At 40.1% G+C, this 23,942-nt stretch overlaps 1 protein-coding gene across 1 annotated transcript in view; it reads left to right on the top strand.

Annotated features, from left to right (window-relative positions):
* Window positions 1-23,942, top strand: part of PLXNC1 (plexin C1) — a 72,848-nt gene that overhangs the window by 33,939 nt on the left and 14,967 nt on the right. The window contains exons 11-23 of the mRNA XM_074827056.1: window positions 38-217; window positions 1,513-1,600; window positions 2,496-2,702; window positions 2,814-3,005; window positions 6,479-6,578; window positions 7,616-7,717; window positions 8,102-8,205; window positions 11,519-11,560; window positions 12,051-12,175; window positions 12,714-12,912; window positions 14,306-14,452; window positions 21,894-22,071; window positions 23,243-23,346. Of these exons, the coding sequence (XP_074683157.1) occupies window positions 38-217; window positions 1,513-1,600; window positions 2,496-2,702; window positions 2,814-3,005; window positions 6,479-6,578; window positions 7,616-7,717; window positions 8,102-8,205; window positions 11,519-11,560; window positions 12,051-12,175; window positions 12,714-12,912; window positions 14,306-14,452; window positions 21,894-22,071; window positions 23,243-23,346 (1,768 nt within the window). The remainder of the gene's footprint in view (window positions 1-37; window positions 218-1,512; window positions 1,601-2,495; window positions 2,703-2,813; window positions 3,006-6,478; window positions 6,579-7,615; window positions 7,718-8,101; window positions 8,206-11,518; window positions 11,561-12,050; window positions 12,176-12,713; window positions 12,913-14,305; window positions 14,453-21,893; window positions 22,072-23,242; window positions 23,347-23,942) is intronic.

The raw sequence follows: 23,942 nt of genomic DNA, 5'->3' as shown, positions 1-23,942 counted from the left end.
TGTGTTTCAGCATCTGACTGTTTTCTTTCTCCTCCAGCATTAAAGTTAGAAATGTGCTAAATGATACGCAAATGACATTTGCTCTCCCACCAACACGTAAAGAGGCCAAAAGTATATGTATACAGGCTAATGGGAAAAAGTGTTCACCACCAATGACCCTGCATTATGTTTCACTGCCATCATGTTTTGGAATCACACCAAATACCTCCTGGATCAGGTAAATTTGTCTTTCTATACTTCTTATGTATTTATTAAAATGTAGTCCCACTGAGCTGATATGAGCCTCCTTCCTTGGCCAGACTGCAGCTGATATAAACTCAGATGACTGCTGTAACCTGTTGTGAAGAATGAATTTATGCTGGTGAACTGATTTAACATACAGATAGGGTTATGATAGCTGCAAGATGGATTCTGTATTCTGCAGGATTCTGTAAACTCCTTCCTGCCCACCCCAGGTCTCTGTAGAAGTCAAAAATTATCTCCTCATACTAAAACTAAATCCAAAATATGGGTAACATGCATAAATTCAAACTCCAATTAACTTTGATTTCTTGATACTAATACATCCTTCACCTCCAAAACAGTATAAAGTATCAGTGAATTGGAAATGAAGTTAAAGTAATAACGACTGGAGTGATACATACAGACTTGCTTTAGGAGTGGGTTCCCTAATTCCAAAACAGCCATTTTCAAGCCTCTGCTGTGTTCTGTGGGAGACTCACAGCTCTGATGAAGGACTTACAGGGTGGTTTTAAGATATTCTTAGGCACAGCTTTCTACCTGTCCCTCTGCCTGCAGAGTTTTTACTCCCTTACATGTTCTTAATCTGATATCTTGGCGTCAAGCACTGGCAAATGTGGATTTGAGGTAATGAGTTGGGCTGGCAGCTGCAGCAGCTGAGCGGCTAGGATGCATGCCCTCATCTCCAGGTGAGAGGCAGCTCAGACAGCTGGAAATTAATCATACCTTAAACCACTCCAACTGTGTTCAACAGAGATTGTGAGCCAGAGTCCTCAGACACAAGCACCATTGTGTGTGCTGAGACAGATGGTCTGAACACTGCCGAACATCTTTCCTGTGAGGTGCCTGGCACCACTGGTTTGTCCTGAAGAAGGCAAGAATTAAGTACAGGCAGGGCTGCTCTGGGACAGTAAAATACCATGATGCTTTTCCTTCAAGACAGAATATTAAGTCACAGTCTAGTTCTTTGGCTGTGTGAATAGAAAATGAGGTGGAGAGTCCCTGAAAAGGAAGATGCATCTGTATGCTATCAAGTCATTTGGTTTTGTGGTAGCAAAAGTCTCTGCCATTACATTATGAGGAAAGAATGGAAATACACCGTATAGCTCAAATGATCTTGTCCTGCAGTTTGACTTTATTATATTGGCTGCTACCGAAGCAAAATGCACATGAGCGGTTTATTCACAGCTGAAGCCTTAATGCAGGACTGATCTGTGGGAAACAGGCAATATTAATCTCCCTTCCTTTCACCTTCCCCTTTTTTTTTTACAGTGGTGGTCGCAAAATTACTACAATTGGTAGAAATTTTAATGTGGTGGACAGTGTGATTATTTCAGATGACCAGAGATCAAACCTTACTGTAAGTCTGAATCTTCTTTACAATACCAAATAGAGGTCTCTTGAGGGATTAGGTTTTGTTCCTAAGGTTTCAGGAGAATCTCAATATTTTTCAAACACTTGCAGGCACACATCAGTCACCCTACTGAAATAAATATGACCACTTGTAGGATCACAGTTGTAGACATTCTCAGTACAAGATTATGGATACACATAAGCTACTCTTCTGCATAATTCCCTGAGCCTTTTTTCTGTGCTCCGGAGACTTGTTCCAAATCTGTCCTTTCTGAGTCTCCCCAACCTCCTTATATGGGAGGAGAGGGTGGTGTACTTCTCTGGCTTTGTGTTGAGAACCCAAATGGTGTCACTGCCTCAGCAAGGGGTGGCAGACTGGAGCTGATGTGGGGATGAAACACTTTCTCCGAGGCTGTGAGGAGGTAGGCACCCTGTTGACTCCTGGGCTTGGAGCACAGAGATTGGCAAACAGCAGCACCACCCCATGGAGTAAACAGTGGTGTGACTGTAGCAGCCCCCCTCTCTCGGGAGCTAAATTGAGGAGAGCCAATGCCCAGGGGTGCTGGAGAGTTCCTCCTGCTCTTCTCTTGTCACCTGCATTGAGGGGAAGGAAGGAGAAATCACTGTCACTATTCCTGTCTCACTGCAGGAAATAGCTGCCTTAGCAGTGTGCAATCAGCCTTAAAGCAGCGTGCAGAGTGTGTGATAAATGTGCTTAAAGGTAGACATAGGCTCAACGCAGAAATTTTCCCAGGTGCTCTGCATGCAGCCCTGATCTCAGAGGTTTAGCAAATATCTGTGTAAAGTCAGGAAGACATTATCAAATGATTTTGAGTGCCTCTGTAATTGTACCCACTGTTGAGTACTTAATGACTGTTACAACTTTGCTATTGCATTTCTAGGTCTCCAGGTGTCCTGGAAATGAATCTGAATATTATTACTTAACACCAAGCCTGAGCCATGCAACAGAGGGTAAAGTTGTTGATATGATGTTAAAAGTGGAAACTACCTTTATACCATGTGTCAAATTACACTATCACCCTGACCCGGTGTTCATTAACTACCAGCTGCACACTGAGCTGGATCCTGATCTGGAATTAAAAATATATGTAAGTTTGAAAGTAATAAACTATAATTCCTCATTTAAAATAGTTGTTGGGGATCATTTTATTTCTTACTGTATTTAGTGACTGTTTATTTTCTTCAATTTTTTCCTCTAGAAAGAAAATGACAACTTGAATATTTCTAAAACTGAGGTAGAGGTTTATCTGTCATACATGAATGGTGCACAGACCAGAAAGATCTGGTTCAGTGTCCAAAATATTACCAAAAAGCCAGACCGCAGCACCATACTGTGCAAATTCAAAAGGGAAGGAACAGACAAGATTGACTTTTCCACAGTGAAAGTTTTTGTAAGTAGAATTCCCTTTTGTTGCAATTCAACAGTGTTTGGATGTTTATACAAATGTAGTAAAATGTAGCATTAATGCTCTTGCCATGAATGCTCTTTATAGAGGGAGGAACTGGATACATTTTCGCTCTCCTTGTACTTGGTAGTACAGTTATCTTCCTCTTATCTAAGCATGCCTGCCTAACTTAGGTACCACTAACAGTACTGAGTTAATTTACTGTCTGGTTACTGCTGTGGTGTCAGAGGTAGACTTTGCAGCCCAACTGAGCTTACTGCTGTTGAGGTCCAGGAGAGCAGTAGCTTGTCACACCTCTAGCTGCAGCACAGACTTCACTGGTACAGCATTGCTGGCTCCAGGAGAGCCCCTCATCTTAGATCTGTAAGCAATCTGCTCCTGCAGTGTGGCTGTGAGGAAAAGGATTGTGTCCTCCCATTCACTTTTTCCTACTCAAGTAGATGAGGATCTGGAACAGTACATAGGGATCACCACTGAGACAGAGGAGAAGGCGTTTCCGGATGAAAAAGGGGGTGAAATTCAATGTGCTCTGGGAAGGCCAAAATGCTTTGAACATATGGCACAAAGCCAGGCCCAAATATAAGAACATTAGCATGGATATCAAAGCTAAATGGCAGCTTAAAGATATTCGCTCCATGAATAAGATGAAGATATGAATTTTTTAAAATGCAATCATCACCATTTATGAGGGAGAAAAAATGATGCCAGACTCTTATTGCAGTGTATGGTGGTATGAAACTGAAATAACTCTATTGACTTCAAGGCATATGGCTCATAGTAAAGATTAACGAAGCTATTCTCAATTTCATATCACTGTTAACTGATCCCCCATCTGTGGATCCTGCCGTCTGAGCCAGTTATGGCATGGAAAAGCCTTTCTGAGATTGGTGTTGCATTTAAATATTAACATTGCCTTGCAAAATCACATGCTCATCCTGCAAGCTTCATAGGAATGACTGTCGTAGAAAGGTCACCACTTTGCTAAGGCAAATCAAATGCAGTAGTTATAATGTAACATTCCACTTCTTAAAAATTATTTTTTCTGACATCAAGAAAATATAAAAGTAGGAAATCATCGCATGTTTTTTCAATCTTATAAATAAATCATCATAGAAGAAGTAGGGCCACTCTGAAGAAGGGATAAGCTACGTATAAAGGTAACCATGGCCCAAGAATAAATGTATCTCTTGCCTTAGTTTTCAGGAAGAAAGAGGATATCGAGTGTGGGGTCAAAGACAGGATGATCAGTCTGAGTGGAGGTGTCAAAGAAAATGCCATCCTTGTGACAGAAGCAAGATTCAGATAGATCAAGGGAGTCAAGACAGCAGGAACAGGATCATTCCTATCATAGCACTAAGAACTGGCACATGATATTTTAGGCATAGTAGGAAAGATTTTAAATAAAACTGCAGTCAAGAGACATACTGTATGACTGGAGAGCAGCAAATATAAAACCAGTATTTAAAAGAAAAAAAACCAGCTAGGCAAATGGAGGCTTGCTGATTTAATCCTAGCTCTGTGTAAAGCTTTATAATGGGTTTTGAATGAGGGACTCATGAAAGACCTGGAGGTAAATGGAAAATGGGATAATTGTCAACTCCTTTTTAATAAAGGCAGATTATGCTAGATATCTTCATTTCATGAGATGAGTGATTTCCTCAACAACAAAAAAGTGGTAGATCACTTGTACCCAGAAGTCATTCAGTAAACTACTTAATGTGGTGATTATGAAGACGCTAGGGATTAGGAAAACTGGATGCTGTGTATGGGGAGCTGACTCTGGGCAATGTTGATTTTCATATAGATATTATTTAATATCACTAGTGACTTGAGCACAAAAATAAGACATGTGCTAAAAACATCTGCTGATCACATAAAGCTCAGAGACATTACCAGTCCAGAGGAGGTTTTATAATGTCATGCAGGAAGAATGAAATTAATTTAGGAATAGGAATTGGATGAGTTCAAGTATGGCTTATTTAGTCCGTGATTCATAAGCAAGATAAATAAAAGATAAGGAAAGAAACAGGGACACTGAATAAGAAGGTTGTGGTGAAGATTAAAGATAATCTAAATATAAGCAGAAAATTAAATGGATGCTTTGTCTCAGTTTTCAATAAGCAGGGATGAGTAACAGAAGTTTCTGGTTTAGGAATGCTTTGGTTGGACATGACAAGTGGAGAAAGGCAGGTATGTTAGTCACGGGATGATTAATATATTTAGCCACCAATGCATTTCAGCCTTGGAAAAGGCAAATGCTATCATAGGAAGGCTCAGACCAAAAGTGCTTAGTATAGGAATTGTGAAAACATATAAACAACTGAGGAAAAATACCATTTGATGGAGGAAATAGGTCTGCTTTGTCTTCTGTTCTTTGTAGCCCCAGAAATACAAAGGCTGTGTCCTTCCAGCTCAGTGGGGTTTCTTTGCTTACTCGTGTCTGTGTAGCTGCGATGTAACTATCAGGTTGGCAGTCTCCAGCTGCCCTGGCTGCTCACCTCCTGTGACAAGCCTGTGACTGAGATCACCAGATCTTTGCCTTCCCTGCTGTAACCCAAAATAATTCCAACCCAGCTCTCCGTTTCAATTATCTCAGGCTCGTGTCTATCCCTGGCACTTGGTGGTATTCTTTTTCTGTATCAAAGCATATTTTTAATTCTAGTCTGTTTATAGTCTTAGCTACCCTTTATTTATGTGTTTTCACAGTCCTCTCTGAGATCCTCCTTTGTGAAATTTCTTCTGCCATAATTATCAGTGGTGAATGCCTCAGTTTGGCATCTGGCAGAGTTCAGCACTTTGTGTATTCCTGAGAATTAATGCCTGTCCTGCCTTTAACAAGCCCATGGCTGTTGGGCAATGCTGTACATGTATTGTATGTTGCATTTGTTCTTAAGCGAACCTTCAGGAATGCCTACATAAAGAGGTTGAAACTTCTGCAAAGAAATAGGGAAGAGGGCTGTGGGCCAGGCATCTATCAAAAATTGTACTTCTCTCTTTATTAGCATGAGTCTTATCTTTTCTGCTCAGCAGAGTAACACTGTAAGTGCAAAGGACTGTTTTTAACTATCAACACTCGCCTTCCTCGCTTCAAAATGCCAGAATGTTTAGCAGCAATTCTGAAGTGCATGATCCACTTGGCCAGCTGGAGGCCAGATCTTTCCAGTCATTTGAAGGCTCTAGTTTGCAGCGGGTGCAATAGCAAAATTTGGTGCTGCATGAGGACCTCCAGATTTTTCTCTTGTCACTGCTCTGTTATCCTGCTTAAACATCAAATACAATAAAAGTTAAGTTTGTTTTGGTTCACATATGTTTTCCTGAATTGCTGTCTTCCCAATAATCTGCAGAACCAGAGTCCTTCATGTGCCTCAAATACAGATTTATTTTTTTTTAAATATAATAAATGTAATTTTAACCACTTATATTTGTCATCTGTTAACACAGCCATTATTTTTCTTCAGGTCAAATTAGGAAATTTTGAGCATGAAGTCAAGCCAACATCATCACACATCTATTTGTATGTTCTTATTTTGCTGCCTATTGTAGTGGGTGTCATTATAGGTAAGTAAAATGTGTTTTCAGTTTTTGATTTTCTGAAGGATATAATCAGAACACATAAATATATGTACATGTACACACATACATGTTTGGGACTGTCACAAACAGTCTGGTGGTTTTCCTCTGTTCTCAGTAGGAGTGGACAGAGTTAATTCTGGTCTGGTGGTGAAGTCCATCTTGTCAGACTACATCAAGACAGTAGTTTTGGCTGTTCTGCTGGAGTTACTCACCATCATTTCCTGAGGGAAGCCATAGGACTGACATCCGTGTGTCACAACTTGGGCCCTTCCAGCAGCCAGAGCTGGGCTCCCCTCCTGTCCCTGGGGCAGATGTTCCCTAACAGACTGCTTATCCTCAAGCAGTGTTTGTGGTGTTTCTGCTCAGTCTCATTTGTTTGGATCATTCATGAATTTGTAGATCATTGCTAAACTGAGGGGAGTAAATAGTTGTGCCCTCCTCTTTTTGTGACTCCTTTTTTTTGAATGTTTTGACCTGGTTATATATTTGATAAATTTCCATTTACTGTAAGAAGTTTAGGGGTTTGTTCTTTTGTTTGGTTGGATTTCTTTTTAAAAAGTGTATTACCTTTACAGGATCCATCTCTCATGCCTTTACTCTCTCAAAATAAGCTTTAGAGAAGTTAACAATTTGGAAGTGGATTTCCCATTCAAAACAACTGTTTTCCTGTTTATTCGGTGCTCCTTTAAGTAGTTTCTAGTAGTAGAAGTGGTGGTTAGATTCTATGTCTCACTGTGCAGGTTGTACGTAGCAGGGTGTGCTGTACTTTCAAATAAAGTTGGATTGACAGTTCTAAGACCTTGTTAAAAGGAATGGTTTTTATTAAACATTGGGGTTTAGATCCAGATAACTAGGGCTCATGGGCACCAGAACACTGACAACGGTAGAAACAGTAATCCTCCTGGAGAGTGCAAGTGTATATTAAACTTTCTGTTTCTTAAAATAATATTAAAATATATCTTGTATAGGGGTTGTCTGTTCTGCAGTTTCTGTACTCAGAATCTTTTTTTCTTCCTTTTTAGCGGCATTCATAGTTACTAGATACAAATCCAAAGAGTTAACTCGTAAACAGAGTCAGCAACTTGAACTGCTGGAATATGAGATTCGGAAGGAAATACGTGAGGGTAGGTCTAAAGAGCTTTATAGAGCTTAAGTACAGCATAATTTCTGAACAGAAACTATCAAGAACCTCATATTATATAAATTTTCATTTCATAGCTGTTAGAATATTTTTGTGTTGTATCAGAGTTCCTCTTTAATGTTGATGTGCACTGCAGTAGCAGATAGCACCGAGGTAATAGGATTGCATGTAATATTTCCTTCAACAAAAGTGAGGAGAAAAATGGATTGGTACTTTCCTGCTCATAAGGGCTTCAGCTAGAAGAACAAGCCCTCTTCCCTGAACACTGTTTTTTAAGGAACATCTATTGGGGCCAAGTTATAATTGTGAAGATGATTTTGTATCAGCTAAACTAACTCTCTGGGTGGGGGGATGTGTGCTTTTTCAGGATTTGCTGAACTGCAGATGGATGAATTAGATGTGGTGGATAGTTTTGGAACTGTTCCCTTCCTTGACTACAAACACTTTGCTCTTAGAACTTTCTTTCCAGAGGTAAATTTTTACAAGTCTTTCAGTTGTCCGCCCTGCCTAATAATGAACAAGCTAGGAAGGTCAAGATCAAATAGCTGAAGTAAATACTACACAGTAATTGCACATTGTTTTCACAAGAAACTTCTCTTAAATCAAGAATTACCAAAGAACACTTAAGACTGTACATCTCTATATTTAAGCAAGCCTAGATGCATTAGATAAAGCACCGTTGAATTTTCAAGGGTTGTGTGTGCATCCATTTTTTTTTTGCCCAGCCACACTAAGCTGCTTGCCTTTCAGGCCATCCTAACAAAGCTATAATTTATCCATTGCTTTTTTTGTTATCATGCTTTCACTTTCCATGCTAATTAAAGTAACAGTCAGGCTAGCTAACATGCTAGCTAATATCATGACACTTCCTAATTAGACTTGTGGGATGAAGAAATGGCTCTAAGGTTGTGCTGACTTTCTGCTCCAAGCTGCTGACAGAAATGGTAAGACCTTGATTCAAAGGAGTGCAGGTCAAATGCTTAAAAATTACATATGCATAATCTTTGTACACTTTTGAGTCCTGTTCTCTCATGAAAGGAAACTGGGAATATCTCTTCTGGTACTGCTGTGATGCCCCCAGTCTAATTCGTATGGGGTCATTAGGAGGTGTGAAGAAAGTGAACCAAGGAAAACCTTACTTTCTGCATCTCTTTCCTTTCAGTTTGTTTTGTTGCCAGGCATATTAGCATTAAAATAGTGTTTTTATTTTTAGGAATATATCTTTTCCTAGTGATAGTCCCCTGTCAAAACAGTAACAATCTGTAGAAGCTGTCTGGATGGAAATGCTTTGCTTTATGCATATAAAAAGGAAAGAAAAAAAGGCACGAAGTCTGCCACTCTGTTGCATTATGTGAGGTCAGAAAAGGAAGGGCTCCTGTTTTGCCTTGGCGAGTCTTGTGCCACTGCGCATCCTGGAAATTATTCCAGTTAGATTTTTATCTCAGTTTCAAATACTGATACCACAAAGGTAAGCTTGCCACTCTTAGCTCTTTACAGACATACAGTGTCAGGCAAGTTATTTAATATATTGTGTACTAATTTTTCCTGCTAAGTACTTACTGTTTACATTGCAGGAGTGTCCAAACATGCCTTGCACTGTATGAATGTGGTAGGAGAGCAGCGCTCTGCTAAACAAATATTACAGGTGAACAAAAAAGGCAACAGGGTGGTAGGTTGCAACCGAGTGTCAGAAGAGTTGACAGAAGGGTCGAGGTGACAAACCACCACTTCCCTCACTAACCCCATGTGCTTGAATTATGTCCATATTGTACTCTCTGCCTTCCAGTGTGTTCAATGGTCTTTGTCTCATCTAATCTAAGCTGTTTAAACACAGACATCAAAGCTGTTCACTGAGCACCTTCTATAGTCAGTGCAGAGACAGGCAGCTGAAGAAAGTGATTCATCCCACTTGCCTGAGACATCTGTCTCAGGATAGGATGGGTTGCTTAAAGAGGGAGTCAGATACCTAAAATTAAGAGTGATGGACCCCATCTTCATTTTGAGCTTCTCACTTCCTGCTGCTTCAATTTTCTATATTTAGTCTGGCTTGATACCTTTTGTTTTGTGCTTAGTGCTTGTAGGTGTTAAATGGATATTACATCTATTCTTAAAATTTCCTTATGTTCAGCTTGAATTTTGCTTTACATGTTAAATTTAGATTATTATTTCTGTTTTCCCTCAATTTCCCACGTTTGTTGGAATGCTACCACACTTATTCCCTGTTCACAAGCATTTTTAACCTTTAACATGGTTCTGGTTGTTTCACTGTGTGTGTGTGTTTTATTGGTAGGTGGTGTTAGGGGTGCGGAAGAAGTTCTGGAAAAATGGGAATAGCCAGTGGAGGAAGAGGAAGAAGAGTATGGTAGGGGAGAAGAGAACAGGAAGCATGAAGAAAGGGAGGGATGAAAAATCAGATATGTAGATGAAAAATTAGATTTGAGCCAGCAATGTGCACTTGTAGCCCAGAAGGGCAATCATACCCTCGGCTGCATAAAAAGAAGTGTGGCCAGCAGGTCAAGGGAGGTGATTGTGCCCCGCTATTCTGCTCTCATGAGACTCTACCTGCAATACTGCATCCAGCTCTGGGGCCACCAGAAAAAGAAAGGCATGGACCTACCTGTTAGAGTGGGTCCAGAGGAAGGCTACAAAACTGGTCAGAGGGGTGGGACACCTCTCCTACAAAGAAAGCCTGAGTAAGTTGGGGTTATTCAGCATGGAGAAGACTCCAGGGAGACCTTATTGCAGCCTTTCGATGTAAAGGAGGCTTATAAGAAAGATGGAGAGAGACCAGAGCCTGTAGTGACAGAACGAGGAGTGATGGTTTTAAACTGAAAGAAGATAGATTCAGATTGGACATAAGGAAGAAATTCTTTACTCTGAGGGTGGTGAGATACTGAACAGGTTGCCCAGAGAAGTTGTGGATGCCCCCTCCCTGGAAGTGTTCAAGGTCAGGTTTGCCGGGACCTGATCTACTGAAAGATGTCCCTGCCCATGGCAAGGGGTTGAGCTAGATGATCTTTGAAGGTCCCTTCAAACCCAAACCATCCTGTGATTTTATGATTCTATAAGGAAAACAGGGTCTGCCAGCATCAGAGATAAAGCAGATGACAGTAAATGTTACTAGTGTGAATTTGTGGCTCAAGAGTGCTGCTTTGGGAACACGCAGCTGTGTTGAGACCTTACAGGCTGTAAGAGTTAAACAAGAGGTATTTGAGAACTGGGGGCTTCCCTTTGTTGTGACAGCTTTCTCTAGGACTGGATGTGTGGTGGCACCTGTGCCTCTCTGGGGACTGAGAGCATGGACCTCCTGGAGAGTTCATTAGTGAACATTCATAAAGTGCCTTGAAATGAATGGAGGCAGATGAACTCAAGTGTCGCTCTGTTACAGAAACCCCATATACCAAAGGCTGTCATTGCTGTCCAAGAAGGATGCAGCCTGCAGCACCCCTTGCACAGCAGCACATTTGCAGATGAGGGTGATAAACAGCTTTTCCTGTGGTGTTAGTTGCCTGCTAACTACAGCAGCGTGGAGTAAGGCACACAGTAACACTGAAGTCAATACCAGGTTATCTTTGAGAGTTCACTTTTCAGTGAACCTTGGCAACACCTTTGCAGAAGTTACTGTACAGAGTTTTTATATTGTAGCCACATTAGAAGCCAGCATTTCCATTGTTTTATTTCAAGTTGTATGCCATCAGGAACATGCTTGGCGTGTTTAACATACATGTGTTAGAAACTTTTGGTATATGTAAGAATGATAAATGTCACCTGTCTTATATTTTAGTCAGGAGGCTTTGCAACCATCTTCAGTGAAGACATGCCACAGGTAAGTTGATGTAGTGTGATATGCCTTAATTGATAAATATTTTTTCAAGGGTGATTGTATCCCTTATCTCAGTGTTGTCCTAGAACACATCAGATTGCATTTTCAATATGTTCCCTTTCCCCCATGAGGAGGGTTACATGGATTTATATAAAAAAAAAAAATGATATGTAAGATGCTGTTACCCAATGTTTATTATGGCTTAAATACAATAAACAGAATCTAGTCATGGGAAATAACAGGCAAACTTAATTATTGGCACTACTTTGTGTATATTTCAGAAAAGGTATGGTCTGCATGTGTGTATTCTGTGTTGTACACAAACACAAATGCATCTTCAGTAAAATCCTGAGACCCATGAAATGAATGTGAAATTCCCACTGATTTAAATGAGGCCATGATCTTATCCCATATGTTGCTTACCATTTTTCTGAGCATTAAGAATCCATCATAGCCGAACTACAGTTTGCTTATTTTTGTTTAACTATTCCAGAGCAGAGACCAAACAAGCAAGGATGAAAGCTTCAACATGTTGCATGCTTTAATTTGTAACAAGAACTTTCTTGTTACTCTCATTCACACCCTTGAAAAGCAGAAAAATTTCTCTGTGAAAGACAGGTATGGTATGATTATGCTTATCATCTTCAAGACAAAGAATTCGCAGGAAAAAAGAAAATGGATTGTAGCACACAAATGTATTTTCTAGTTCTTGCAAAACAAGCTTGCATTACTCCAGAGCATTTTTCCATCTCCGTCTGCACACACTGAGGAAGAAAAAACATTGCCATTGAAACAAGCCATTAAAGAGAAATCAGAATGTTTGTACATGTAAACAAAGAGGCAAAGGAGCGGAAAAACTCACTTCAAAACTGTAAACACTTCCTGCAGTTAGATCAACAGTTCTACAGTTTAGAAATGTTCTGTCACTGAAGCAGGTGTTGTTCTGCAGAATTAGAGACACAAATTCTGTGTTTAAAAAATAATCACAAGAGCAGATGGACTTGCATTTTTTTATATTTTTGTAGAGATCAGTGGACAGTTTCTGTGCCTGAGGAGGAAAAAGTTAGGATATGAACTGCACTAAAGTGTGTTTAATTTATTAAAGATAACTGGGAAGAGAAATTCCAAACATTATAGTTGGTGTTTTTTTTAACAGGTGCTTGTTTGCATCCTTCTTGACTATTGCACTACAAACTAAGCTAGTTTATCTAACCCATATTTTGGAAGTGTTGACAAAGGACTTGATGGAGCAATCAAGCAATGTGCAGCCTAAGCTCCTGCTCAGACGAACTGAATCTGTGGTAGAAAAATTGCTGACAAACTGGATGTCTGTCTGCCTTTCTGGATTTCTCCGGGTACGTGTACATCTTTTCACTACATAAGATACACAGAGAATTTTTGTAACTGATTTCTTCCATAGGAATTGTTAGAGGGATCGGTTTAAATCATCCAATCTAACATTTAACATTATTAATGTGCACTCTTCTAGTTTAGGTGACTTAGCTAGCTAGCATCAATGGGATGTAGGAAAAGAGCGCATCTGTAAGGAATGATGATGTCATTGGCTGAAATTTGGGTAATTTTGCCATTCTAGCATATCCTTTTCTCATGTCAGACATTATTTCATCTCCATGAGATGTGTTGCGATCATACTAAAAGAGTGACACGCTTGTTAAAATGCAGCTGTACCTTTCTATGCAAGCTGTTGGAAAGCTACCACATAATGGAGATTTAGGGAATACGATCTTTTGGAAAACTAAGCTTCTTTCCAAACTTTTTAACCTCCAAACAACGTTGCAGATTTCAAGAACTAAATGACTTCAAGTGGAAACAAAATAAGCATTTTCTTTCATTTACTGTTTGTTTAGTTCAGCCCACTTGGTACCACTTCGTTCTTGGTTTCAATGCTTCATTGTGCTTCCTGACTCTCTTACCAGCGTGATGGTATTGCGCTGTTGGTATCACTCATATCAGTCCTTGCATTAATACAGCAGCAGAATTGTTTGAGGCTCAGCAGCTCGCACTGGTTTCCTGAAACCCAGGAGAGACCCAAGGAACTGTCAGAGATCTGTTCTCCATACACCAGTCATCTTTGCAGAGCTGTGCTAGTGAGATGCCTTAGCCAGGCTGCAGGAATGGTGTCATGTGGAAACACAGATCCGTCGTTCTGTTCTCAGGTGCTTTCCTGAAGCCTGGGGTTCAAGCAGGAGAGGAAGCCCCAGTTTCATCCCCTCTTTTGCTGATACACCAGTGTGTGTGCCACCACCTTGCTCCCAAGGCTTTTTTTCAGGGACAAGGGGAGACACCAGTTCAAAAGGAAACTAGTCGTTAGCTTGCTTTCTCACAAGACGGAGAAAGGAAACATTAGCTGAACTATGTGTGTGAACGTATGCACGTGTCACCCCCGACCAGCTCTTTGGTGGAACTAGGAAGCATCTGGCAGGTGGAGTAGGAGCAGCTTGTCTGTAGCGTGCTTTGTGCACAGCAAGGGACTGTGAGCTATCTTGCTGCACACTCCAGCTGTCCCTTGCTATTTGCATGAGATTTCCACACTCAAAAGCAAAGGATGGAGGTTAAACAAATAACTAGATAAATCTGCTCAGAGGGATTTTCTTTTCTCATTGCAAGATAACAAGTTAGTTAAAAGGAGATAACTTAATTTTTTACACTTGATTTTTTTCTAGTTATTCATGCCCATTTAATGATTACAAAAATAAACACATTCCTCGCATTTGTTTCATGTTCTAGGAGACAATCGGTGAACCTTTCTATTTGCTAGTGACAACTCTCAATCAGAGGATAAACAAAGGACCTGTTGACGCAATCACTTGCAAAGCTCTGTACACGCTTAACGAAGACTGGCTGCTGTGGCAAGTGTCTGAATTCAAAACAGTGGTATGTTTGCCAGTTTGTGTTCCCTCCAAACGTGGACAACTACAATGTTTTCTCTTTTTCTAGGAAGCTAAATTAAGGCTCTTAGACACTATGGTGATGGTTAAGTATCTATATAATAAAATTGTTATTGCTGACAAAGTTTCAAAACACAATAGAGTTTTAACTAGCTGATGTTTCACCAGTATACATTTCACAAATAGCACTCACTCCTTACTTCACAGCATGCTTTAATCACCAAAGGTTAGGTTTAATGAAGTCTCAGGGTATTAAAATTCTTTCTTACTTTAAAGTGTACTACAAAAATATAAACATATGCTTAGAGTTTAAACTAAATTACACTTTTCCGATGAGTGACAGAATGGAATGCAGAGGTTTTATTTTTCTATTGTGTTTACTTGTGGCTAATCTTCAGGCAGCAGTAATTTGCTGAGAGTTTTCATGTTATTAGCTCCAAATTAGCAAGGTTACAGTGTGGTGGATTTTAATGAGTTGCTCGGTTAAAAACATGGGTAGTCTAGCTAAGTTTCTGAACTTCACCACAGCTTTCTTGCCTTTCTCAAAGCAACTACAAAGTGCTTCTTATTTTACAGTTACACCCAGAATTCTTTGAAAGCTGGAATTACTGATTGTCATTCTGACACTGAGGGGAGAAAGGAAAGCAAGGATTACTGCAATTTGGAGCATGTAAAAATGGTGACTTTTTGAGTGGGAGGTCTGAAAAAGGTTTTCAGAATAACCAGAGCACTTTTTTGTCCAGAATTTCCAAGTGATTTTGAGTCTGAGAACTCAAAAATCTGCATTTCCAGTCATTTCCATAGCTTGCTTCCTTACTTCTTAACTCCTGGCTTCCTTTTAGAGTTACCAGACATACTTAGGAATATGAGAAGTGCAACTGAATAGTTCAGAGCCTGGGAGCAGAAACTGCCAGGGCAGCAACTGCCGTGGCAGGGACACTGCAAGTGCTGGTGGCTTTGGAGAATTCAGTGCTTTTCAGAGCCCATATCCTGAGCCTCAGGTAGGGCTGGAGCTTCCAGGTCTGCCCATCTTCCATTTTTTCACCAAGAACCTGGAGGTCCTAAGATGTCACATACTGGAGTAGACTACATGACCCTAGAAATTTTAGCTGGTCAGCAATCTGTTGAACTTAGGTCACTGGGTCACGTAGGATGCTCATTGAAATGACAACCTTTCTGTGAAACATTTCTGAATTGTCATTTTCTGCTGAAAGTTCTTGGACTGACAAATTTATAGTCAAGTCTTCTTGTAGGTATTTACAAAGCTGTTGTTGGAAGCTTCATTTGAAGGTACTTTGAGCTAAGTTACCACAGTGCGCATTTGGAAGGGAAGTTTGTGACTAAAAATTAAACATATAATACTGTATCTTTGGTTTTCTTGTTTGTGCGCTGCATTCTGGCATGCATTTGGGATCCAGGGTAAGTTTAAATATATTGCTATATATAGCCATAGGATGCAAAACCCAGTAGTTAACGCAGAGCAACAATTTTCAAGCGAGCTCTATATGCCTGTTACTAGTACACTGTGCAGGAACATCTGGTTCTGTGGAATTGATTGACTTTTCATATTTATAGCACAAATTCAAATTGAGAGCACCTTTGGGGGAAGAGATGACTCTGAAACTACTGAACACTGCCTTAAATACTTTTCCTAGTGCTACTTCTATGCATGCAGTCGCTGATAGGGTCTTGTGGGTAGCCTGCAGTGAAGAGGAGAGAGAGGAAGTGGTCTGAAGGACTTGGTATCAGTGGGGAAGGCTGTCTGGGGATGGATGAGGAAGTGAGAGAGCAGATAGCCTTTCTCAGACGTTGTTTGCTGCCTTTGTACTTTGTATTCCTGCTTTTAAATAGTGGATAATGATACTGTTAGAGGGTTAATAAGTCAGCTCTAGGAGATAATGATACTGTTAGAGGGTTAATAAGTCAGCTTTCCCCACTAAGGTCCAGTGGTTTATTGGACTTAGTTGAGAAGTGGCTGAATGTTCTCTTTAAAACCATCAGAAGAGGAGAGAGGATCCTGCAGTAACATTACAGAGATGCAGCCCAAGGACTCTAGTTCTGGCTGGAGAGGGAAACAGTTTTGTTTGGTGTTTTGTCTAAGATTTATGCTGGAAACTAAAACTATGCTGTGAAAGAGATTTAGGTGGAACAGTGAGGCTTTCTGGGCTGGGGAAGCAGGCCAGCTGTGCACATTTTCTCTTCAAGAATATCATTTAAAAGGATGCTAAAGTGGAAGGAGGCAGCTTTTCTTCTTTCACTGACACCACTTCACATGTATTGCAATGACATGCAGAACCTGTGAACATATAGACAGGCAACCAAGTATTTTCTCTTCCTTTAGAAGAAAATTTCTGCCTAAAGGATTGCAGATTTTGTTTTCTAAGTGGAATGAATTCTGAGCTAAGCTTTCAACTGCATTTGCACATTTGCTCACTGAAGTTACATTTTGAGTCTTGCAGTATTTTGTTGGTATTTTATTTTGCTCCTTTCCACAGTCCCACGATATTCATACATTAAAACCTACCTGTCCAGAGCAAAGTATAAAACCACAAAATATAAAAAAGGGTGATAGAAAGATACTGATGCACATCTGCAGACACTCAGTGTCCAGATTTTTAAGCTATGTAGGCACTCGAAGACACAGGGATGCATCTGGTAGGGAGTTCAACTCTCAAATCAGCAGCAAAGCACAAACAAGGGTCTAGGCACTCTGCGTGTGAATCTTTCAGTTCAGAACTGAAGTTCCAAACCAATAAAAGCAGGATACAGACAGGCTCCTAAAAATCAGTGGAGAGCTCCACAGGTCTTCTAAACACACCACTATGCTGATAAATTCTTGGGGCAGGAGAAGGAAGAAGCACTGGGCATAGAGAAAGAAGAATGGGAGAGATTTTCTAAAATTCCAGCCATTTGTAACAGGAAAAAAAGAGAACTAAGAAACATGTTGGTTTTGAATTATATTAGAGCTGTCTCTTGGCTGGGCCCCATGCCTTTCCTAAAAAGGCCACAGACATTGGGGCCAGCCAACCCCCTACTGTTACCCCTCTCTGCTGGAAAGCATCAGATATTGAACAGAGCTGGGCTGCTGAAGTAAATACTCAAGCAGAGGAATTGAAGGAAAGATGCTTCTAAGAGCACTGGTCCAGTATGAGCTGAGAAGTTGTGTGATTTCACACTGTGCTTATATTTGAGTATTGAGAAATAAAACTGCCTTGAAAAGAGACTTGGATGTTGTGGAGCCTTTTCACAGGCTGAGGAAGCAAGCCTGCTTTCTCACAGGCAGACAAGCAGCTGCACCCCTCGGTGGATAATTTGCTCAATGATTGATGAAGAAGCATGGTGCACAGCTGAGTGTTAGCATTTCACTCAAATGTTTCATTTTAAGTAGAAAAGCTACACAATGCCAACCCGGCATGAGAGAGGTTCTTGGTGGAATCTCACCTGTGGAAAACCAGGGGAGACTTCTTCATGGGGTAGACTTGGTGCTTCAACATTCTTTTGAATAGTTGCTGCTTATTTTAAAAAAGGGATTTGGGCTGTTGAATTCTTTGCTGAAATGAGTTTGTATTTTTAGATGGGAAGAAATTATCTGATTCACCTGTTCAGCCAACAGCCTTTTATTGAAAGTGAAGCAAAGTCACGTGGTGGAAGGTTGTTTAAAATGTTCAACTGCTTTATGAGTTAAAAGAAGTGGGATGGCTGTAAGGGAGTAAAGCAGAGACAGGGAACCCAATTTCCTAATAAGACACCATGACTGTGGTATTATTAGGCAAACTTTGTGAGAAATAAGGAAGCTATTATAAACATGTGACATATGGGGATTTTCATCAGCAGAAAAGGACACAACAGCCCTCTTGCTAGGAAGCGAGCAGTGCAGATGTTGGCTATAGGAGAGTCTTCTGAATTAGATACAGATTGAGTGCCATACTGTAGCATTGAGAGTACAACCCTTGCTTTGCATAGTGCCATCTAGCCTAAATTTAACTCCTGTAATATTTTCTATGCCAATTTGTGAGCTGTTCTATAACCTCTTCATGGGTAACCGTTTTGGCTGCTACAGAAGGATCATACAATAAGTCTGATTTTTCCTATTTGTTGTATTTCATAGTCTCGGAGACAGGGGAGTAGGTTTAAGGCAGTTTCATTGTGCTGTATGTCATGGTACTGTCTCCTTTACATAAATTCTCTAACGTTTACCAATCAAAAGTTTTTCTTGGCTGTCTGATAATGGAAATATGTTTTGTTCAGATGCATAGCTGAATAGAGAACAGGGTAATGAATAAGAGCCCTTGAATATCCCAGATGATTTTTCTTTACTTCTAAGAAAATATGGTATTATCACATTTCTTTATTAAACCACGTCTCATTTATTATCTGCTATGGTTATTAATAGCTTTACTAAATAATTCCTTGTTTGAAATTCATTTTCAGGAAAACTACAAATCTGAAGAAGCATCTGTAAATATTGTCTTCAAATGCCATTATTTCTGTCACTGCACGAGTGAAAAAATGTTTTAAAAATTTGTTTCTGTCTTTTAGCTAGGTTCCAAGCTAGTTCCTATACAAGTAGTCGCAGATGCTTGCCTTGTTCTCCTTAAGTAGCCTTTAATGATTCTAGCAACCTGTGTTAGGCCTTTGCTGAAGAGCGCTGTGACTGTGTTGCTAATCACTAATTTCTAGTGCATGAAGTCTCAACTCTAGATATTCCTAGGTTGAACCGCATGTCCTGTAATTTCATCCTGAATCTTTTCCAAAGTTAACTTGTGGTTTTGTTTCCTTTGCAAAGTAAGAGAGCTTAGAAAAGGGCCTAGTGATGTTTCTTTGTGACTCCCATGTGTCCACCTGAGATTTCTCTTAAATATTTTCTGACCTTCAGAGCTGATCATAAAAGGGCTTTTTCATAATTTTACAGTCATTTCTGATTCTTTTTCCAGTTCTACACTATGTGTCTAAATGCAGTGATTGTGACTGTCAGCTTCTGATTAATGATTTCTAAAGCCAGGGATTGTGCTGTCAGACAGGTTGAATCTGATTTATGAAAACTTCAGCTACAGAGGGAAGACTTAATAATAATTGGCTTTCCTAGCTCCCCATCAATTGCTTCATCACTTAAGATTAACTTCTGTAGGGAATCGTATCAACAAAACTGTCTGGCTCTCTTGGTTTAGAAAGTCATATGTGTTTAAATATTTCTTTCCATCTGACCACTTCTTTAAGTCATAAAGTGTCATTATTATCCTCATATTGTGGATATTTTCAATTAAGGAGTCCTTAAATGACTTGTATTCCACCTACATAAAGGATGACTACTCTCTTTTTACAGTCCTTTTTCCATTACATGCTAATAACTGAAGAGGCTTCACATTTATGTGCAATCTGTGTGAGAGCATTTGCTGAAAAGGAAATTCAACAGAGAAAAAGACAGTTTCTCTTGACAGTCTGAAAGGAAGAGGAAGCGAAGGAGAAGCAGGAACATGAATATTGCAGTGTAGGAATAATGTTAGGAGGAAAGGATCAACTAAAGGCAGAAATGCTTCCAAGGATGTAAAGACAAATCAGCATCAGTTAAAGTGTGAGTAGCTACTCCAGAAAGGTCACTTTGGAGACTAGAAGAGACAAAGACTGATTAAAATTAGTTTTCCAAAGACAAAATACAGTTAGTCCATGTCCACATTTTTATCCTACAAGACCATGACCTCAGGGCAGTCAAAGTCAAGGACAGGACTGCTGTCTGTTCAGTTGGTCTGTGAGCCTAACCAAGCATGACTCTCTCATTTCTGTGCCAATATATTTTTTACTAATTTTCCGCATGAAATCCCAACCTGAGGCATGGCATCCAGTCTGCTTCTCCTTCTGCAGGCATCATTCCCACATTTCCTCCTTTTCCATTCCGTCTGTCCTTTCCATGGATTCATTTTCCTCACAATTAAACATCTCAGTGTCATGATTAAGTTATTCTCAGTTACTTCAGTTACATCCTAGTCTTTCTTAAATCCTGATCTTCATAGTTTTGCAACCCAGCTTTTAATACTCCTTTTGCTTCTGTAGAAACAGTAAAGTTAATTTACATCTCATTGACTACTTTTTTTCACCACCAGTGTGTTGTAATTTCCACTCTTGCTGGGTAATAGAGCAGCAAAGAGCATTCTACAACTATTAATAACTACCCATTTTTCTAAGAAGAGAGAAAAGTTGTCCCTCCAGCAACCTGGACAGAAGTTCTTTCCTTCACATGACAGCGGGGAAAAAAAATTTTTTTAGTTGCTTCCTCTTTTAATAATCACTCCTTCACTGAGTCACACCTGCAGCCCTCTCATTTCAGTCAAAAGATACATAGTAGACCAGAAGTGTCCAACAGCCAGAATGGTTCAGGTACACAGATCTTCTTATTCCACTTGCAGTCAAGTGCCAGCACCTAAAACACTTGTTTTAATTCTGTCCCAAGACATCTCCAGCAGAACATCTGTATCCATGTAGCTGAACAGCGATTTCTCTGCAAGGAGCAGGCTGCAGCAATGGAAATGATTGCTATTTATCACTTGGCACTAGCGGTTCTGTGCTTATCCCTTTTTCCGTGCCTTTTGGCAGTTATTCTGCCTGACCTGACCAGAAGTATGACCTGACTAAACACATTCCCTGGAGACGGTCACCCAGTCTCATTGGCACCTCCCTCTAGCCCATACTCACTATGCAGCCTAGCAGCTGAGTTGTGTCCCAGCTGAGAGCAGCTGTTGTAACTGCATAAGTTGTGTGGGTATTTGACCTGCAGTAGTAACTGATAGAATAAACCACACTTCGTGCAGATCTGGACCACTTTGGGTTTGGTCTGCTGCAACGTGCTTTTTCCCTTTCCACTGCTTCTGCAGTAACCTTGTCTCTGCTGTCTCTAGAGACAGGACTGTATGCAGACAAACACTGACTGACGTCCCCAGGGGAGGTGTATTTTTTTGTACGATATAAGGCACTCAGCATAATCTGCTGATGTAAATACGCATTTTAACATTGCTTCCTATCCACTCAAAATCAATTATGCTTACCATGACGACTTACTTAGCAACCTTATCAGATCTCTAGTCACTTGCAGTTTTGCTTTTAAGGCATTCATTTTAAATAAAAGATCTGCTTTTTTTAGAACGTGCATTGCAATTTTTCCTGATCTCCTGTCTTTTTTTGGTAATTCACTGAAATAGATTTGCACAAAAGCAGAATACAAAATACACTTTTGGAAATATATAGCTATGTATCTTTGATTCTTCAGACATGAGGAATTATAAATGCTTCATTGTGTAATTCCTTCAAATAATCTTTGTTTGAAATAGCTTTAATAATAAATGTGCTGAAAATCTCTCAGGTTTGCTGTCAGGAGTTTGCAGGTTTCCCACGCCAGGAGTTCCCTATAAATCAGAATAACATGTTTCTTTCTACAGACAGTGAACATTATCTTTGAAAAAATCCCGGAAAATGAGAGTGAAGATGCCTGTCAAACTATCCAAGTTAATGTTCTGGACTGCGACACCATAGGCCAAGCCAAGGAGAAGAGCCTTCAGGCTTTCCTTAATAAAAATGGCTTTCTCTATGGTCTTCAGCTGGATGAAATTGGTCTTGGTAAGAGAGTGTCACTGTGTTGTATTTTCATAGAGTTCACTGCTCTGTGGAGTTTTTTTGTTAGGAATTTCTACCTTTGGCTTTGATTTTTTTTAGCGTTTAGGCAGAACATAGCTTTTGTAAGGAATTTCTAGGGAAATACTAGGTCATTTATGCTACCAGTTAGAACACTGGAACCACATCTGCTTTGCTTCTGCAAGGACTTCAGCATGCAGTTAACAATCATGGTATTTATTGAACACGTATAATTTATATTCCTTTTCTGGCTTAACTAAGGTGGCACATCCACCTAAGTACAGCGGGTAGGTTGAAATGTCATGATCAAGTACTGTAGTCCTTATCTACTATCCCTCTTACCACCCTTACTTCCAACGGGCCTACGTTTCCCTTGATCAGGAGAACCCACAAATATAGTTTATTTACTGTCAGATTAGGTTTATACAATAGTTCACCTGTGACTCACAAAGATATGTACAATATCTAGAGATGTAAATAACACCGTTCCAGCAGATGAGTCGGGTCACCTTTTCTTGTCGGGTTTTCAAGAGCCCAGGGTCAGATAAAAGCCTACAGTTGCCACCATATCACTTCTCACATGCTCCAGTAGGAAAGCTAACAAACTCTACATTGTTGGCATTTGTCACCTCCCGGACTTGCTCCCTAAGATGTTGATATTTCCTCACCTTCTCAGACACTATGTCAGCAAGGGATGATAATTTACTTTCATATCTGATGTTTATATCCACCACCAGTGCCTGACCACCCTTCACAAATACTATGTCAATCTTGTACAGTTCATTTTAGTGATCTCTTAGAAGTGTCTTGTGAAACCTTTCTTTGAGTCCCAACATGGCCATAACCCCAGGGTGCTCTTGTGCAACAGAATAGCTAGATTAGGTGAAAGTACCTCTAAAAACTCTGCCTTGACCAACACAAAGTGAAGCACTGATAGCCTGCAGTAATGGAAACCACCCAGCTATCACCCCAGAAAAGGAATCTGTAGTGTAGGAGTGCAAAACCACTCTCATGTGACCCAGCACAAGGATAGAGAGAAACAGCTCACTTGGGAGCCACTAGTCCAAAATAATTAGGTGTTGTTTTTCTTTACAAACATCTGTACAGTGAAAATGTCATTGGGATGTAATTGTTTTCTGTTGCTGTCATACTGCAGAACTTGTGTCTGAGGAGCAGCAAAGAGAATTGTTAGATATTGATGGTTCCTCAGAGGTGATGGAGGATGGGATAAGGAAACTAAATACCATCAGCCATTACGAGGTAAGCATGGAAGCCATACCAATGAATAGAGAAGCAGTTTCTCCCCAACTCCCAAATTCTGCCTGCACAGAAGTATCTTGATTGATTAAAATCTTGAAGAGATAGCTGAGCATCGTCAACAGAAGGAAGGAAACATATGACACACCTTTCTTGCCAGTGAGTCATATGTTTTCTGTTACTTTTCAGAGGTTTGCTTGTTGCAGGGTTGCTTGGTTCAAGCATACCACGTAAACTCTTACTTCTGTTGAGCATTGCAGTTAAAACAGCATCTGATTTCCAGCTATGAACATTGCCTTGAGCCTCTTCTAGTCTCTGCTGCTGAGTTTTGTTGCACCATGAGCAATTGTTTATACCTCTTCCCACCTCATATTTTGATTATCTGAACAAGCGGTAGTGATATTGTGGAAGCTCATTGAGAGTCAGAATAAAAAGGACTGATGAGTTTGCTCACTCTTCTCTTGAGACCTCCTGTGTAAGTCTCCTCCCCCTTTTCTCTCTGTTTCTGCTTCATCTACTGTCGCCACTTGTACCATAAGTTTTCCCCTCCGCTTCCAATTGCACCTATAAACCAGTTGTTTTCAATGCTGCGATAATCT

Source organism: Strix aluco, chromosome 5 (assembly GCF_031877795.1).
Source record: "Strix aluco isolate bStrAlu1 chromosome 5, bStrAlu1.hap1, whole genome shotgun sequence".
In the NCBI taxonomy this organism is placed as follows: domain Eukaryota; kingdom Metazoa; phylum Chordata; class Aves; order Strigiformes; family Strigidae; genus Strix; species Strix aluco.
The sequence above is the reverse complement of the archived record's forward strand: the minus strand, read 5'-3'. Positions and strand labels throughout refer to the sequence as shown.